The sequence below is a fragment of the Lissotriton helveticus genome, chromosome 5_1, assembly GCF_964261635.1.
Source record: "Lissotriton helveticus chromosome 5_1, aLisHel1.1, whole genome shotgun sequence".
Taxonomy (NCBI): Eukaryota; Metazoa; Chordata; class Amphibia; order Caudata; family Salamandridae; genus Lissotriton; species Lissotriton helveticus.
Window position 1 is genome coordinate 323660800 of NC_136065.1, and position 17926 is coordinate 323678725.

Genomic DNA, 17926 nt, shown 5'->3' on the forward strand with positions numbered 1-17926 from the left:
GTACAATCACTTTTAGATGGAACAGGGCTATTTTTTTATTTTCATTCCTTGATCTCAACAAATTCTTTATTTGAAATACTTCTGTAAAAGAATTGTGAAGGAAAAAGGGGGGTTGCACAAGTGGCACTGCAGAGAGATCTTCTTTAGACAGGATAGAATGTAATGATGGCGGTGTGTTACAGCTTGGTAATGTGGTGAGGGGATACCTTTTTGGTCAAGGAACAACTGCAGGCTGAAACTGGAGATCATGAAATAATATACTGTTAAAAAAGAATGGTACGAATCAAAAGGCCCCGAAACGTTTATATTTTCTAGGGAAGGAACTATGTTTTGCTCCTGTAAAAATGAGAATATTATATTATCAGTTTTTCCTACAGTTGAGACTGGCAGTTACTCTGTAATGTTTTTCGCACAGGTTACTTTTTAAAAAAGTTTTAACTGAAGAGGGGCAAATTTACATCACAGCATGCCGGTGAGGACTTCTAGGTAAGTCTTTATTTGGTTGACTGATGCCTGTGATAGCCTGTTCTAATATTTTTGGAAAAAGTGAGAGTGACTTTTTGTCATTATTCTCTACTTCTCGAGAGGGCAAAAGTTGGAAACATTTATAGAATTGCAGCTGTATGGTAAAGAAGTATTGGAAGGACCAATATGTTTTTCCAAATCCAACTGACTTGCACAGCTTTGAAAAATGAAACATCAACAGTTAGTAATCCCTATAGACCATTTAGAAACATCATGCTCACTGAATTGCGGAACCAAACAAGTTTAAGGGCATTTACAATTCTTAATAGTGATTTAGGATTTTTTGTTGGTCACTCACAATTCTGGTAGGAGGCTCAGAATAGGCCAGTTATTTCTTATTCCGGTCAATTAGATGGAAAACAAATTGGTCATTTGAAAGGCCTGTTGGTTGCAAATGACTTGCAATTATCACTGCAGTTCAGGTCAAAGGATGCTTTTCTTAAATGGCCAACTGGAATTTTGGATAGGAATGTCTGGAAACATTTGGAAGCTGGAAAGCACCTGGGTGTGAAAATATTCGATTTGTTCAGATTCATGCATTTAGAATACACACAATTCGGTTTTTCTTTTCTAAGTCTGTATGTCTGTACAGGTGCTGAGCGCCGGATGAAAAACTAAAATAACATAGTGGATTTTGAGGAGTTGGTGCTCTCTGAACTCAACTCCTCACCTGAGCTGCTATTCTTCTTTGTTTCCATCTTTACTACTAGCATATTATTTCCACCTTTCATTAGGTCTCCAACCATCCCCTCCTTTAAGAAGCAGTGAGAGTTATACATCTGAACTGCCTCTTTCATTAGTTGGAATTCCAGTTCTATAAACCATCACTTTCTACTACATACCATGGAAATTAATGGGTTTTGGGATTCCTAATTAGGAACCTAGCAACAGATTACCAGTGAGACAAAAAGAGACTTTTTAGTAGTTAATTAAAAAATCCAACTTAAACCTATCGGTATGAATATGTACAATGATTATTTTGAGTACCTCCTATATCTTTTTTACTTTTTCCATGTCAAAAAATCCCATTTCCTGTCCACAAAAGTCTGTCTTTTTTTTACTTAAGCCAACAAAGAAACTAAATGTCATGTTAATTAGCAACATGCACAAATAAACATTAAAAATGGTGTTTCTTGGTTTCTCCGTAAATCCAGGCACTGTACGAAGTACAATTGTGTATTGGAGTCAAAGCTGAGCTAATGCATTTTACACCAAATCTGATTATCTTGTAATATTGACTAGATCAGACATTTGTTGCTAATGGCCTATATTACAAATGTTGCACCTGGACAAATACCTAAAAATGCTTTTGCACTGTGTTTGCTGCTTTGTAAAAGTGATAATGCTCAATACTGTCAGCTGGACTCTGCAAAAGTAGTAAATCATAAGAGTATGACTTAACTAGAAAACTTTGGCTGATTCATATTTTTGATTAGATTATGGGAAATAAATAAAATTAATGTTGGCACTAAAGCTTCATTATCGAAAACATTGTAGTTTGATTTGGCTGGGTGATACTCATCTCAGTACCAGCAACCAGCTGTTGCTCTATCCTCACACTCCTCTTACCCACTTACCCACTTTCAGCCACCCGGGGAGTAAGAAACAATTTAAAAGAAATGTAACAACTTAATTTATAGCAATAATTTCATTTAGATTTTGCCTCATCACATAGGGTAGAGTGCTAGGGGGTTCTGAGGCAGAAGAGAGCAGGGTAATTGCCAAAATCACTTAACAGTAAGTGTTATTCGAAATATAGGTAACATAATTTTACAGAAAACAACAATAAAGCTGTAAAAAGGGACAACTTTCAGAAATAAAAAATCCAAATCTTAAAAATACAAATAAACTGTACACTTGGATATCTGCATTGCACGAGTTTTCTTAGCATAAAATAATTTAAATACTTAAAAACACTTTCACCAACAAAAAAGGAGGAAAGGACGGCACAAAAAAACTACACAAATAAGAGTTCCAAACTACTTAAAGTAAGAAAAGTGCACAATGTATTTTCCCACTGATTCTGAAGGAAACTTCAGATTTTTTTATGCAGGAGTAGCCTTCCCGTGTTGCATTCACCTGTCTGGTACTGTATACAAATAGGCTTTGAACCTCTTCATATGATTACAATCTGTATTCTATGTTAAATTATTCATTATGTTTTTTATGCATTTTATCCGACTAAGCTTCTTTAGCATTGGTTTTGTTCTTGGCAGCAGTGACTCAATAACCTACCAGATCAGAGCGCTGTGCTATTTTCTCAAAAGAGCCATGCTCAAAGGCAGGACCACCTTTTAAAACAAAACAGGAGGAACTTCCTATTGGGATGCGCAGTACCGATTTTTAATCAAACACTCAGGAAAATGAGCTGAAAACTCTATGTAACTCTCTTCTGCCACATTTCAAAATGAAATTACCCTACACTAAAATGGAAGCCAGCTTTGAAATATGGCAGATTTCAACAAGAACTTGAGAGTATTTTTAAATACACTGTAATATTTGCAGAGCTCTAATAATAGTTTTAAAAGAAACTTCAAGTCAACAAAAATATTGGTGTCTGTAGTTCCCTTTTAAGCAGTAAGTAATGTTTTCATGGCAAGAGGAGGTGCAGTGAAATGTTTAAGGCACTTTCTTAGAAACAAGAACAGAGTTTTTAATCCCATTTTCAACATTCAACACACTAGGTTAGCTCAGAAAAATGACATTTCACTCTGCGCTTTAGTTACCTTAATCATGTAGCAGAATAAAGCAAATTTGTGCATTTAGCACACTATAGATTTAAATGTTACCAAAGCACGGCCAGAGAAAAATCACTGCCTAAGATCCAAAGTGTGTCTTATTAGAAAAGGGGACTCAAACCCACAAATTCCTGGTTGGAAATGTTTTGCCATAACTTTCACATAGAGAGCACCTTTTCCAGGATGTAATGGAAGTTTATATTATTTAGAGATATCACCAAAAACCCATCTTCAGAGTGTCACACAAATCTGCATCTTCCGATCTAACCCCGCCCCTCGTATACTTGAGGTGAATAAAGCAGAGCCATTCCCAGAAGCATGTCTTGATTTGCAGAACTCAAATCTTAGCCCTTCGTTTATCGCCCACATACGGCATTTGATAGCCACTTCACCACGATCCATGAGAAATTGTCACCCAGAGGCCACATTCTACTTTTGAGATATGGGGAGCTAGTTAAATTGAGAGAGGGCTTTCCACAGTACGAAGGGTCTGCTTTTCCACCTTAGGTGCTAAAGGAGTTTCTCAAGTAAATAACATGCACTTCAGTTCATGTCAGAACGCAAAACTAAAAAACAGATCCAATGACAACAAGTTCTAATGCCTACCCGCCAACCATCAGCCAAACCATCAACCCAAATACAACCATTAAGTTTTCGGCCACTGCTTTAAAATCCTATGAGAGCCTTAAGAGGGGAAACCCAACTCCTCCTATACATTCTTAATATACACAAAAGGTTCATGAGTGTACCCCAGAACCCACCCACATGCAAGGTATACTCTTCATGAAGGACCTATGACAGTCTGAGGTGCCAGCATCTATAGTACTACTGTGTGTCCTACAATGGGCCCATGTGCACTCCAGTTTGTGATATTCAAATCTACATGCACACACACAAACGCACATTTATGAGGAAAAAGAAGCTGAATTGTCTAGAACAGCAATAGAACTCTGCTGTTATCCAAAAGAGACTACTCTTTTTCTAGTGTAAAACATAACTCCCTCTGCTTTGCCCTCCACTCACTTCCTGTTCTTCGTGTGTAATGATTTCTGAGGTGGAATAAAAACGCACTGGACCGTCCACATTGGTCTAAGCTCTCCCACATGAAGAAAGAAATGTTGGGGCTCTGACTGTACTATTACAAAGCGCAAGGCCAGTCACAACCGTCTTAGCTGATGTCAGCACCATTACAGGCTATCTAGGCCCCTTTTTTCTCTTAACCCTATGCACCAGAGCGAATAGGATTCAGTAAAAAAACACCTGGAGACATCTCCCCATCCTAAACCCACAAAAACAAAGTGCTTTTAATTCCGTGTCCAGGACACTCGACACAATCACATAAAAAATAACAATACAAAGTATAATAAAAAAAGGTTAACAGCAGCTCCCAGGCACGTGGGAAGATGCCATTTGCACCCTCGCACACTGTATCCGCCACAAGGGCACAGACGGCTTCCATCGTCTGGAATGGTACACCAGGGTTTGATGTTTGTGTTTGACCTCTATCGTTACAATAGGAGACTGAGCAATCCCATGCATCGAACATCAAACATAGTCCGAGAGAACTTCATCCAGCCACCACACACAATTTGAGAACCCTCTGCTGACTTGTAGGCCTGGGTCATCTTCATGCTGGTCCAAAACCAGCTGCATGGTTCCCTTGCCATCAACATACTTCTCCTATCACTGAAGGGCTTCAAGGTTTTGCTTCATTATTTATGAAGCATCCTGTGACAAGACCTTCGACTAGGGCAAGGCTTTCTACTTTGGTTACTATTTCTAATGAAATTTGAGGAATGACAAAACAATCCTCCAAACCATTCAGGAGGCAAGTAAGCCCAAAATAAACTGTTTGCCTTCTTTAACTGAGTGGCCAATTTGTTATAGGCCTACTGAAACTCTGAATGGATATGGAGGTTATTTTGATCTCTCTCATCACAACTAATCATTTATTTGGATGATGATGTTTCTATAAACCTCAACTCCCAAACCTTAAATGGATAGTTTGGTGCCGTGTCTCCCCAAAGGCACGGATCTTCATGTGATAAGACTGCGCAGAAGCATTGGTCTCTCTCGTCTGTGACCCTCAGACAGTTGCAGATGGGCTTCCCTGCTCCATGTTCAACAGAACCTATTTCTTCACATGGCTTGAGCATGGGAAGAATAAATTAAAAAGCAGCCTTGGTTCCCCCCTCTTTTCCCAACCTCATACTTGTGTTCACAGCCTAGGAGGAGTATAAAACAGGACCCTCCGCAGGAGTTGCCGGTAAGTTCAAAGGCAGGGTTAGCAGGACTTCCACCAGTCCAGCATAAGAGGAGGGCATCTCTGTCCCTCTAACTCTCATCTATATTAAGGCTGATAAACTCCTGAATGCATTTTCTGTACTGGAGCTCAGTCGGGCTGTTGCTTGGATATTGACCTGGTTGTCCGAAAGGCCCATCTGCTTCCCGCATCTCTTCATTCATTCGAGCCAGGCGAAGCCTAGAAGGAGAGAACAAGAGTGCTTAAAAAGGGATGAAAAAAACTGTTTATATTTGCTAACTAGTGATCTGGGAGGCAAAATAATGAACATATATACAGTGATGTGACAATCCAACTTTTGTTCTAATATTCATGGAACATGATCTTTAAATATAATCTAGACCTCTGTGGCATTAAAGCAAACATATACCTTCACAGCTATAACTCCACTTGTTTCACAGCAACTGGCTGCTCCATCGCAACTGCATTCTTGATTCTCTGGGCAGCACCCTAAAGTCATGGAACTTTATCTCACTGGCTTTGAGGACACACTGCCAATTAAAAGTAAATTCTAGGATCCTATTTAAAGCCACTGGCGTCCGTGCAAATGCATTAAGTGGAAAAACCCTTAAAATATTTTACCAAAGGATGCACTTTTTTCATTGGACTGAAGCCTGCTTTATTTCCACGCTCATAGTACCCGTCTAAAGGAACCAGATGCAGTACACTCCAATCCAATTCACACAGCCATCGATTGTGTACCGAAGATATTTTTACATTTAGATGAATACAGATTTTTTAACTCAAAAAACAATTGCTAAAAAAGTGTCATTATGTTTTCCTAGCATGTACATTCACATCGGTTTCAAGTAACTTCTCAATATAAGTAGGAAAAAGAAAATATTGAAATAGAGATTTTAAATGCAAGCTGTGTGCATATTATTTATTTTCCCATCGTATGAAACAAACAAATAAAATAATAAGAGTATAAGATACGAAAGGTAAATATATTACAATTTAAAGATGGTCACTAGATGCTAAATTGTTTACGGGTGCTTCATAAATGCATTTATTTCTGAAATGCCAAAGGCAGGACATACCGCCATAAGGGCACTTCAGGGAGTAGTATTTACTATGTGCAATATTGCTTGCAAAAGAAAGCGCAAAAGGGCTGGAAAGTTAACTTACATTTCATGATAAGATACATAGGTTAATGTTATTGGAAGGAAAAGTTACTAGCCAACATTTCTGATAAAATGATCAATTAAAAAAAATCATGTTTTTAGTAATTATTGCTTTGCTGACAGAAAAAGCAGTAAGACTATGGTTCGCACTTCTGTTGCCGAAACATTGCAATTCAGCACTGAAATCATAAAATAATTATTTGGCTGAAGGGAGGGAAGAGACATTTTTGTGCTCTTAATTGAGATGGAGGGAATTCCAGGCTGCGGGTCCTTATGTTGGAGGGCTTTCCCTCATATACAGATTTGGCATTTCAGAAATAGGTCCCTATTTAGACATTGCAAAGATCTGCCTATGCGCTCTTTTCGAACCTGCAATACCCCAGCCATCAACCCCACACTTCTCATCAGCAGTTTTTTCTCAACGTGTAGATTTTTTGATAACCCTCCACTGTGATCGCAAACACGCTCAGCCACAGCGGAACCCACAATTTTGTGGGTTCCGCTGTGGCCTGAGAATGTTAGGGCTTATACTGCACTTGCACAGTGGACCCAAGGCATCCATGGAGTTTCGCATTGGGTGAGTGGTAACCCCTGTCCCATTCATCAACTCACAAGCAGTACCAAGGGGTATGTCTGTGGGCTGCCAAACTCATCCAGTAGACCATGGTTGAAACCTGGATAGCTTTTGTGGCACCAGAACGAGGACTAGCGTAAAGGAGTTTTTATGTCCGATTTTTCAAAAATATAAGATTACACACAGAATGCAAGCTGTAACTCTTCTGGTGGAAATGGAGAATTTAGATATAGCCTGTGCGTTGGGGAAATATATGAATAAAGTTAAGTTGTTCCTCAAATGCGCAGAAGATTATGTATAGTGCAGCCCTTACCTCCGAATAAAGGTAGAGATACTAAGCTATAACAGTAGTAAAAACTGCATTCTGAAGAAGTTATGTACAGGTAAGATTTTAGCGTTTTTAACAAATAAATGTTATAATACTCCGTTTTAAAAGGAACAAGAGAAGTTAAACTACATGTATCTTGAGGTGTAATTGTGGTTTTAATATTGTCATGTTATGCTGCTGTTCTTTCTCTTTGCTGAATATTGTCATGTTATGCTGCTGTTCTTTCTCTCTTCACGGAATGTGGAAAATGTACTTTTAAGGTTTTAACAAACCAAATAAAGTTTTGTTTGACTGACTGACTGACTAGCGTAACAGCAAGCTCTGAGGTTGTGGAGACCCAGGTCACCCCTTCACCACATTCCCTCCGTGGCTGCCACTGTTTGAACCACAGTTAGTTTATTTTTGCATGTTGTTCCAAAATAAGACGGTCTCTGCAGGTTATAACTTTTTAATTTATTAGAGCACATCTGTAACTCTCCATATTTATATTAACTACTGTGTGCAAATAAGTTGCTAGCTCTTATGTTTTTTTTGCATAAGGGTCAGAGGTTATTTCTGCCAGGGGGGTGAAACAAAAAACTTCGTAACATTTCCCCTGATACACACTCTAAAATGTCCTAGGCACTGACTGCTGGAATGAAACTAGCCCAGTGCCAGACTGGTTAACCAAAAGCAGCCCTCGCTAAAGTGCTCAAAAGAGCTTCACCCCCTTCATCTACTCTTTCTGCCTCTCCTTCCATCTATTCTCTACGTCTGTCTCTCTCTCTCTCGCTCTCTCCTTTTCTCCTCTCTGATCGCTTTCTCTCTGCCTTGCCCTCCTTCTTTCTTTTTCTTTGTCTTTCATGAAGCCTCCACAGGCCGGCTGCAATTAATGTTAGGAAGCTAGGGAAAGCGACCGAGACACCAGGAGACACCCTGGATTTTCAAAACCCACTGCAGCCCATCAAGGAAATGCCCTGTGGAATAAAAGGCCTGGTTGGCCCTGAGCAAGCCTCAATGCAGGTCTCCAGGACCATGCGCCATAGCAACACCATTGACATTGTATTGTTAACTGGGCATGGCTTCACTAGACGAGAAATAAAGCAGTACTCTACATTAGATCTGGAGCTCTTGCCTCATTCATAAAGTTAGACCCTGAACAGATGGCCCAGCCACAACAGTTGATTCCTTAGTAACTCAATATGTGCTACAGTGGAAAAAGTGAAATGAAGTAATGGTACAGGATCGCACTTACAGCGTTACTATATCAGCATTGGCTGCTCGGACAGCGATGCTGAGAGGGTCCTGCCCATCTTCATCAATCGCGTGTTGATTGGCTCCTCGTTTCAGGAACAGACAAACCTGGCTGAAAAGAAAACATTCATAAGAACAAGAGATTTCCAAATTAGCAAACAAGCCTGTAAAACACAATTCATACAACAGTCAACACTCTCCCCACCCTTCCAAACAACTTGCCTTAAATCAACAAATCTGCAACAAAATCTCAAAATGCACCCATCAAAATGTCCCTTATAATTCAAAAAGTCAGAGAACAAAGTAGCCACCTTTCAGGATGTTCCACAAAACTACAAGCCTACGCTGAAAAGGCCCCATAATTACTCACCACCCTTCAAAATGGCTCAACACAATTAAAATACTTCCCAAAATTCCACACAATACCATCATACTTCAAAGTGTTAAAAATCAATACCAAACAAAAGCCCACACAAAACAACCACTATTCAATATGTTCAAATGTAACCACCAATCAAAATGCCCTGTAACATATCCAAGCTTCAAAATGCCCTGAAAAAAGCAAACGTTCTAATTATTCACCCAAAGAATCAAATTACCTTTCAAAATGCTTTGACTCAAACCAAGAACCATTCAAACCCACAACATAAACCAAGCTTCTTCAAATAAACATTTCTCAACATCACCAACGTACTGATGGAACTCTAATGGATCACCTTGGCGGCTAACACCTTCTTCAAAACCAGATGCATCTTCTACAAAGCCATCATGCCCATTACCCCTGCATATCTGGCTGACATGCTCACCATCTCGGATTTCTTTCAGAACACCTACAAGTCAGACACCTTCAGACGACTAGAGGGAAGGAAATGCAGAAAAAAAGGCAAAAGACCTCCTCCATCTACACACCCAAGTTCTGGAAGAACATTGCCACTGCTGATTCAAATTAGGAAAGAGTGGAAGAGTCACTTCTTTTTGGTTAGGTTGGTGTTACACAAATACCACTTGCATACAAAAATACATTTCCGAGGACATAACAAATAACCCAGTACACCCTTTTTGAATTCCTCTTTTCTCTTTTTCATATCTTTATAAATAGAAGATGCAAGGAAAACACAGAGCCCTTGAACAGCTTCATGGATCCTTTAAATGTTCCAAAACCAAGACCTTCATTTTATATAAGCACTTCTTTTGTGCTTTCCGACTTATGGAGACATTTCCCAAATACTATAGCTCCATGAAGCTCAAGCCAAACATAGACTAATTTTAAATCTGTTTACCATATCATCCCAAGTAAACTCAATGAATTGGAAGTTGCAAGACAACTGAACATGAGAAACAAGATAAGCCAAGACTATAAAACAGGGTTTAGATTTGTCAGTGTATTATACAGTATGGTACCCCAACAGAGTTTAACTTCTCACCACTCCAGACAAAGACCAACCAAATTCAAGACCAAAACATGTGGTAGATCCAAGCAAGTAGGGGACGCAAAGTTCTGGGACCGTCTCGTTACAACCATGAAGATGCAGCTAAACTACCAAATCTTCAGAAAAATGAGCTGTTCCGGAAGTTACATGGCATAGAACATATACCTCCACATGCCCCAAAGAAACTAACAACCTTCAAAAGGCTGTAGTTCAGATCAACCATAGTTACAAATGCCCACCAAAAAAATACATACATGGAAATACCCAAAAGCAAAGCTACTATTCTTCAAACTATCTTCAATAAACGAGTCCCTCTTATTTGCTCTCTCACAAAAAAGTAAAACATCACTTTTAAAGTATACACAACATATCCAAAACCCTGAAGATTCCTGCCCAAGAAAGCAAACAGCTTCAAAATTTCCCAACAATAAACAAATCAGGTACACGATTAAAACACCATCAAATAAAGCATGCTGTAGATGAGCAATATTTCAACAGCTAAGAAATAACATAACATACCCAGTGTGCCCAAGATATGTGGCGTGGTGGACGGGGGCCCGACTGCGAATATCAATTTGGTTCACATCTGCACCATTCTGGAGTAAAAATTCACATGCTATTAAGGATCCCTGTGAGGAAATAAGAAACAAAATTAGTGTCAGTCTTCATGGACATAAACCACTGTTTTCTGGACCCTTAAATGTAACCTTTATTTGCTCAAGTTTCACTATTGACAGTTCAAACAATTTTAAAAGAACCGGACAGTCACATCTGAAGATGATTCAGACATGCTGGACGACTTACCAGAGTCTTAAGCCACTTGTAACCTATGCTTATATCCATAACAAGTTCTCATGCAACACGGAGAAACTATTAATTGGCAATACTGTCACAATACACCACACAATTCTATCCTTCAAGCATGCACTTTTAAGAATGCGTACATTAATTACTGGAAGTACTCTACTAATACACTATGACCCACAATTCCTCTTTGGATAGCAGTGCCAAGACTCTGCTGTGGTGCAAGGGCCACCAGTGAAAAACAAGAACGAAAGCCCCCACTACATACAATATGAAAGGGCTGTAGCTCCAAATATTAAAATGTCACCCTCCAAAAAGATGATATCATAATTATTTATTCATCGTATATACAAAATTCATTTCTTTTTTCTAGAAAAATTATTTGCATAAATATTTTTAGTGCATAAAAGTGAACACATAATAAATAACATTAACGTGCACAATGAGCAGATAAACATCCTACAGGCAACCCTGAAGCACGAAAAAATTGACAACACTATACAAAATATCAACTAATTAACAAATAAAGCACAACGAAATAACTTAAATGCATCACTGTGAAACTCAAAAATGACATAACAAAACAAGAAACATTATACACAAAATACATAAACAATACACCACATGTAACAAATATGACAACAGAAGTGAAAGCGACAACACACATTTCGGAAATGCCACTGCTAAAGGGCCACCAGTGTACGGACACACTGGGAATCACTGAACCATGGTGTCCACTGATTGGAGACATGAACTGAAACCCCACTATGGGAGTGGAACCTCCTACGTCATAACTGGGACTCCAGATGTGGGGCGTTGACAATTGCTATAGTGATGTACAAGTCATTTTATCAAGATTTGCTTGAAGCCTGTAAGTCCTAGGTTTGATCCAAATATACAAGAGACACCACTATGAAAGTTATCTGCCCCCAAGCTTACAAATATTAATTGCAATAGATATCCTCAATTTCAATTTCTTCTATGGTCTACCTGTTGCATGAATATCTACAGCCTTAAATAAGTTTTTCACTCCTAGTACCCTCTGTGAACCAGCTATTTTAAACATATTCTATCACATGGATGAACCTTTGCTTCATAAAGAACTCTCAAGATCAGGGTTCTTCAACCTTTTCTGTAACCAGAGCTATTTATGTTCAATCAAAATGTTTCCAAGCTACTAACATTGTTGGACTTGTAATAGAAACCACATCAGACTACATTATATTAGTGCCCACGCTATTCAACATTACCAACAGTTATCATCTAAGTGCATCAGGCAGGGTTGCCAGCAGTAACTTAAAAAAGTATTTGTCAATTTGGAATAATTTTACATAGGTAGTACATAACAGTTGTAGGTGACATGCTTATGGCACTAAGGTAATAGTATTAGTAACAAGTCTCCTCAATGCCACATTACTTATCACTTGGCTTTTTAAAGAACTTTGGAAATTCAACCACTTTCTCCAAACATCATCTATGAGCTCTGCAAATACATACGTGTTTATCTTGAATAAACACTTTTCGATTTGGCATAAATATATTAAAACCAGCCAAGCTTCTAATTTAGTAGAATAGGCTGCACACAGGACAGCTGAACAAAGGGAGCTAATGAGCTACCAGTAGTTCATGGGCTACTCATTGGAGAAGCCTGCTCTAAGTCTTTCTTTAGTTTTGTCACCCTTACCTACATTTTTCTGTGCTGTATCAATGACTTTTCATAATGCCACAAGCAAAAGGGCCTACAGTACTGCAAATGGCTTATAACCAACACAAAGCAGAGCATTAGCATACTAACACGGTCTAATTGTATTTAATAGGAACTAGTCGCGTTGTTTTAATGCTACATATGCTTCCATACACAGATGCATGAAACATGTGTTACCTATATCATCAGAACAGTCATTTGCTGATGAGGTGATCAGCAGAGCACCTGAGGTGATTGGCTCTCCGCGCAAACGCATGCCCTATGTCAAACTTGATAAAACAGAGAATTCACCATGTCCCTTGACACTCAGAGAGTGGGTGACAAGACAATGGTGGGTATTTGCTATGTAGATTTACAAACCTCTACAGACAGATTTCACTGTACAACATCATTAGGAAACATAATGTATCCTCACCCCGATCACCGCCTGGATCAGTGGCGTCTTGTTTTCATCTTCATCGTTCACCCAGTTGACATCCGCGCCATGTGCCAGGGCCTCCGCCATCACAGGCAAGTTCCGCGCTCGGGCAGCCTTGAAGATCAGCAGCCCTGGGTGCAACTCCCGCAAGTCCTCCGAGTCAGAGGGCTCCTGCTCAATCTCAGCCTCACCACTGGAATCCTCTGACACTTCGCATTCTGTGGATGAAATGCGTTCAATGGAGACCGGGAGAGATTTGTAAACAGGTGCAGATTTGAGAAAATTGGGTGTACAGAAGAAGGAAAAGTAGAGAGAGGAGAGAAGAAAAAACAGTAGCAATAGAATGAAAGGTGTTGAGATTCTGGGAGTGGGAAGGAAAAGAAAAATGAGAAATATTGACTGTCAGTGGGCATGATAAATGAGAAGGGGGAGATGAAAAAAGAGTATTGAAGAAGGGTTCAGATAATGAAGAATTGAGATAAGGCCTTAAGGGACAGAAAGTCCTTGCATTTGCATAGCACGCCCTATCATCCAAAGTTTCATACACCACAGATTTCTTCAGCAGAATTTGGAGTTGGCAGTGCTAAAACTAGGTATCATTAGGTTGCGCTGGTAGTGCTGCGGGTGCTTGAGGTAGAAGTCCAGTAGGAGAACAGCAGAGGATGCCCCAGATCAGAACGGAGCTTTGGCTGAGCTGTGTGTGGTACCCAAAATAGGAAAAGCAGTGGGCGGCGAAGCTTTGGAGTACCAGAAACAATGGCTTACATCTGTGTTTGCATTCCTAGCTGTAGAATCCAGCCCTCAGCCACTCGTATGCTATCGCAAAGGCTAATATGAGATGTTCTTAAGGGACAGACTTATATTCTGACGACCCCACATTAATGCACTTGAACCTATGTGCCTTCTTAATTTTCCCAATCCACTCCGTATCCTATTAGAAAAAGGTGGGAACTCAATGCTGAAAAAAGAGCAGGATACAGATGGGACGCAAGAAACTGGGGGGAGGGGGGGGGGGGGGGGACATAGATTCGTGGTTTTGGCCCCTCAATTCTGGAACTCTCTCCCTCTGGACATCAGATCATTGGCATCTTACTCTCAATTCAGGAAACTATTAAAGACCTGGCTATTTCGGCAAGAGTGCGATTGAATGATCTAGTGGTAGTGTCCCACGGACTCCAGCGACATGAAACCGTATGGTGTACGTGCGCTTTAGAAATATCTTTAACATAACAGGATGGAGAGTAAGAACCGTGCCAGATGCACCCACCTTCCTCTGTGACGCTGTCCACCACTGAGCCAAACACCAAGATGTCCGAACTTCCGTCCGTACTCCCGCCTAGGCCACTGTCGCTGCTCAGACCTGCGGGGCCAAGAGGAGAGAAGGCAAACTCACTTTAATACCCAAGCAATCAACAATCCAATCATGGCTGTGGAGGGGGTACGACCGGGCGCATGCCTACTGCACCAATGCCGCACCAAGGGTTGCCGCCCCTCACTTAGAACTATGCAATGCGCACATGAGACTCTTGGGCGCCTGGCATTGTGTGAGTGGGAATGTCCATTACACCAAATTCTGCAATGATAGCCTACTACATTAACGAGTAGTACCCCTCTTCAAGTGGTCTTTTTGCAATTGTTGCCTTTTCGGGAATACTTAAGTTTATAAAAACATAATTGCATACCGGTATAATTATTCAGCTATTTTTCTAAATGACATACATTTTTTGTTCATATGAATATCATCAGGCACTCCCAGACCCTTAAACAAAATGTGTGGCCAGGACATGTGGGTGGAGTTACCAAGAGCGAAAGGTGATCTTGTTGCAATTCAAGTGTCGGTACAAAAGGGGGTGGTGATGGACGGAGCATCTGAATCAATCAAACACTCACACCCAGTCAAAAAATCTGGGTTTAATCCATCACCGTTCATTAGCCCACTCTGCCACCCCAGTTCAGACATGGCTATATGAAAATCAGTCTGACCCTGTGCCTCATGGGAACAGTCCAGCCCGAACTGCCAAGCCATGTCTTCCCTGGACCGGAAACAAGCTTTCCGAGGACCGGTTTCTGGCATTCCAGCCGTCTTCAGCCCGGCTTGCTTGAATCCAGTGGCAAAGTGAGCAAGGGATTCACGTCTGAGCATACCCTGCCACACTTATGGCGGCCAAAAGCGGTACAAAAGGGGGGGGGTGAGTGTTTGATTTGCTCAAACGCTCCGTCCATCATCCCCTTTTGTATCGCAATTCAAGTGTCAGCATGAGTTACTTCCGTCTAAACTCAAGCATACTTATAGGCAGGGCTTTAAGTGGGCCTGGTCCAGCCAGTGCTCCGCATATTTACCCTCACCCTCAGGGCAAGAAAACACATCTTAAATCTGGAGCAGTACCACTCCCACTGCCTTTCATGTAACTTTAAATAGACTCGTTGTAGGTCTTTCATAGTCTCATCATTTCAGAACTGAAGCATTTTCAATATTATATACAACAAAGCCATAGTTGTTACATATATATTTTATGCAACTAACAACCATTGACAAAGCCAAAAGTCTTAGCTTGTTGTAGGTTTATTGTTACTTGTTCTATCATCTATCTGGATGAAATGACAGAAACAGCAAAATACCTGTCGGGCTGCACATTATGCTAAGCACAGATTTTTAGCTTATGTGTTTTTAAGCCATGCCCTTAATTACATCAGCCACGCCCCTTTGAGAGACCCCCTGTTTTTTTCATCCCACTTAAAGCCCTGCTGATGGTTCAGAGCCACCACATTTTGATTCACCTGGGGGATTTCAATTTAGATTTGCAGGTAAAACACAAAGGATAGTTGAAGATGGAATTACTACATTATTCTTTTCTGGCTGAGAAAATTCAGACCACAAAAGCAGTTGATGTGTGATGAAAGTAAAATATCCCTTTATGCTACGAGAGAAGTTGGAGGTGGGCGTGTAATACCTTCATGGGGCCAACAGGAGTCATGTTTATTATTGGAACCCCAAAGGAGCTATGCCCTTTTTTAACCAGAAAGACAAGTGTCAGGACATAAGTAAATTGTTTTCCAAATGTATGGGTTGTGGATTTACGAAACATTTTCTCTTCCTGCTGCCCACTATGCATGTGCGCTTTTAAGCAAAGGTGCAGGTTGAAAATAGGCAAATTCACAATCTGCAAGCTGTCTTGATCAAACTGTGCTGTGTCTAAGCATCTTAAGCTGTGCATATCCAAAATCTGCACTAGGCGTCTAGTCAGGGGTTGAGGCTGGGACAGGAACAGACTAATTTGCATATAGCCAAGTTCTGAGCTGGGATGGTGCAGTGAGCTAAAAAACGGTGATGGATTAAAACCATGATCTCTTGACTTGGTAAGAGTATTCTGCATCATTCAGAAACTCTGTCCATCACCACCCCCCTTTTCCAAAATCGGTTTTATCCACACTATGTGTGGGAGGGTATACTCAGACGTGAGTCCCTTGCTAATTGCACCATCAGGATTCAAGGAAGCCGGGCCGAAGAAGGCTGTGATGCCAGAAACCGGTCCCCGGAAGCTTGTTTCCTTCCCAGTATAAGAATTGGCTTGGTAGTTTGGTTTGCCCTGTTCCCATCATGCACTGGGACAGGAACAGACTAATTTGCATATAGCCAAGTTCTGAGCTGGGATGGTGCAGTGAGCTAAAAAACGGTGATGGATTAAAACCATGATCTCTTGACTTGGAAGAGTATTCTGCATCATTCAGAAACTCTGTCCATCACCACCCCCCTTTTCCAAAATCGGTTTTATCCACACTATGTGTGGGAGGGTATACTCAGACATGAGTCCATTGCTCATTGCACCATCAGGATTCAAGCAAGCCGGGCCGAAGAAGGCTGTGATGCCAGAAACCAGTCCCCGGAAGCTTGTTTCCTTCCCAGTATAAGAATTGGCTTGGTAGTTTGGTTTGCCCTGTTCCCATCATGCACTGGGACAGGAACAGACTAATTTGCATATAGCCAAGTTCTGAGCTGGGATGGTGCAGTGAGCTAAAAAACGGTGATGGATTAAAACCATGATCTCTTGACTTGGTAAGAGTATTCTGCATCATTCAGAAACTCTGTCCATCACCACCCCCCTTTTCCAAAATCGGTTTTATCCACACTATGTGTGGGAGGGTATACTCAGACGTGAGTCCCTTGCTAATTGCACCATCAGGATTCAAGCAAGCCAGGCCGAAAAAGGCTGTGATGCCAGAAACCGGTCCCCGGAAGCTTGTTTCCTTCCCAGTATAAGAATTGGCTTGGTAGTTTGGTTTGCCCTGTTCCCATCATGCACTGGGACAGGAACAGACTAATTTGCATATAGCCAAGTTCTGAGCTGGGATGGTGCAGTGAGCTAAAAAACGGTGATGGATTAAAACCATGATCTCTTGACTTGGTAAGAGTATTCTGCATCATTCAGAAACTCTGTCCATCACCACCCCCCTTTTCCAAAATCGGTTTTATCCACACTATGTGTGGGAGGGTATACTCAGACGTGAGTCCCTTGCTCATTGCACCATTAGGGTTCAAGCAAGCCGGGCCGAAGAAGGCTGTGATGCCAGAAACCGGTCCCCGGAAGCTTGTTTCCTTCCCAGTATAAGAATTGGCTTGGTAGTTTGGTTTGCCCTGTTCCCATCATGCACTGGGACAGGAACAGACTAATTTGCATATAGCCAAGTTCTGAGCTGGGATGGTGCAGTGAGCTAAAAAACGGTGATGGATTAAAACCATGATCTCT

At 40.8% G+C, this 17926-nt stretch overlaps 1 protein-coding gene across 1 annotated transcript in view; it reads right to left on the minus strand.

The window, feature by feature from the left end:
• Positions 1–5450: 5450 nt before the first annotated feature.
• Positions 5451–17926, minus strand: part of ACAP3 (ArfGAP with coiled-coil, ankyrin repeat and PH domains 3) — a 273786-nt gene continuing 261310 nt past the window's right edge. Inside the window, exons 20-24 of the mRNA XM_078640379.1 lie at positions 14449–14541; positions 13179–13399; positions 10774–10883; positions 8826–8936; positions 5451–5745 (exon numbers count right to left, since the gene is read on the minus strand). Of these exons, the coding sequence (XP_078496505.1) occupies positions 5598–5745; positions 8826–8936; positions 10774–10883; positions 13179–13399; positions 14449–14541 (683 nt within the window). The 3' untranslated portion in view covers positions 5451–5597. The remainder of the gene's footprint in view (positions 5746–8825; positions 8937–10773; positions 10884–13178; positions 13400–14448; positions 14542–17926) is intronic.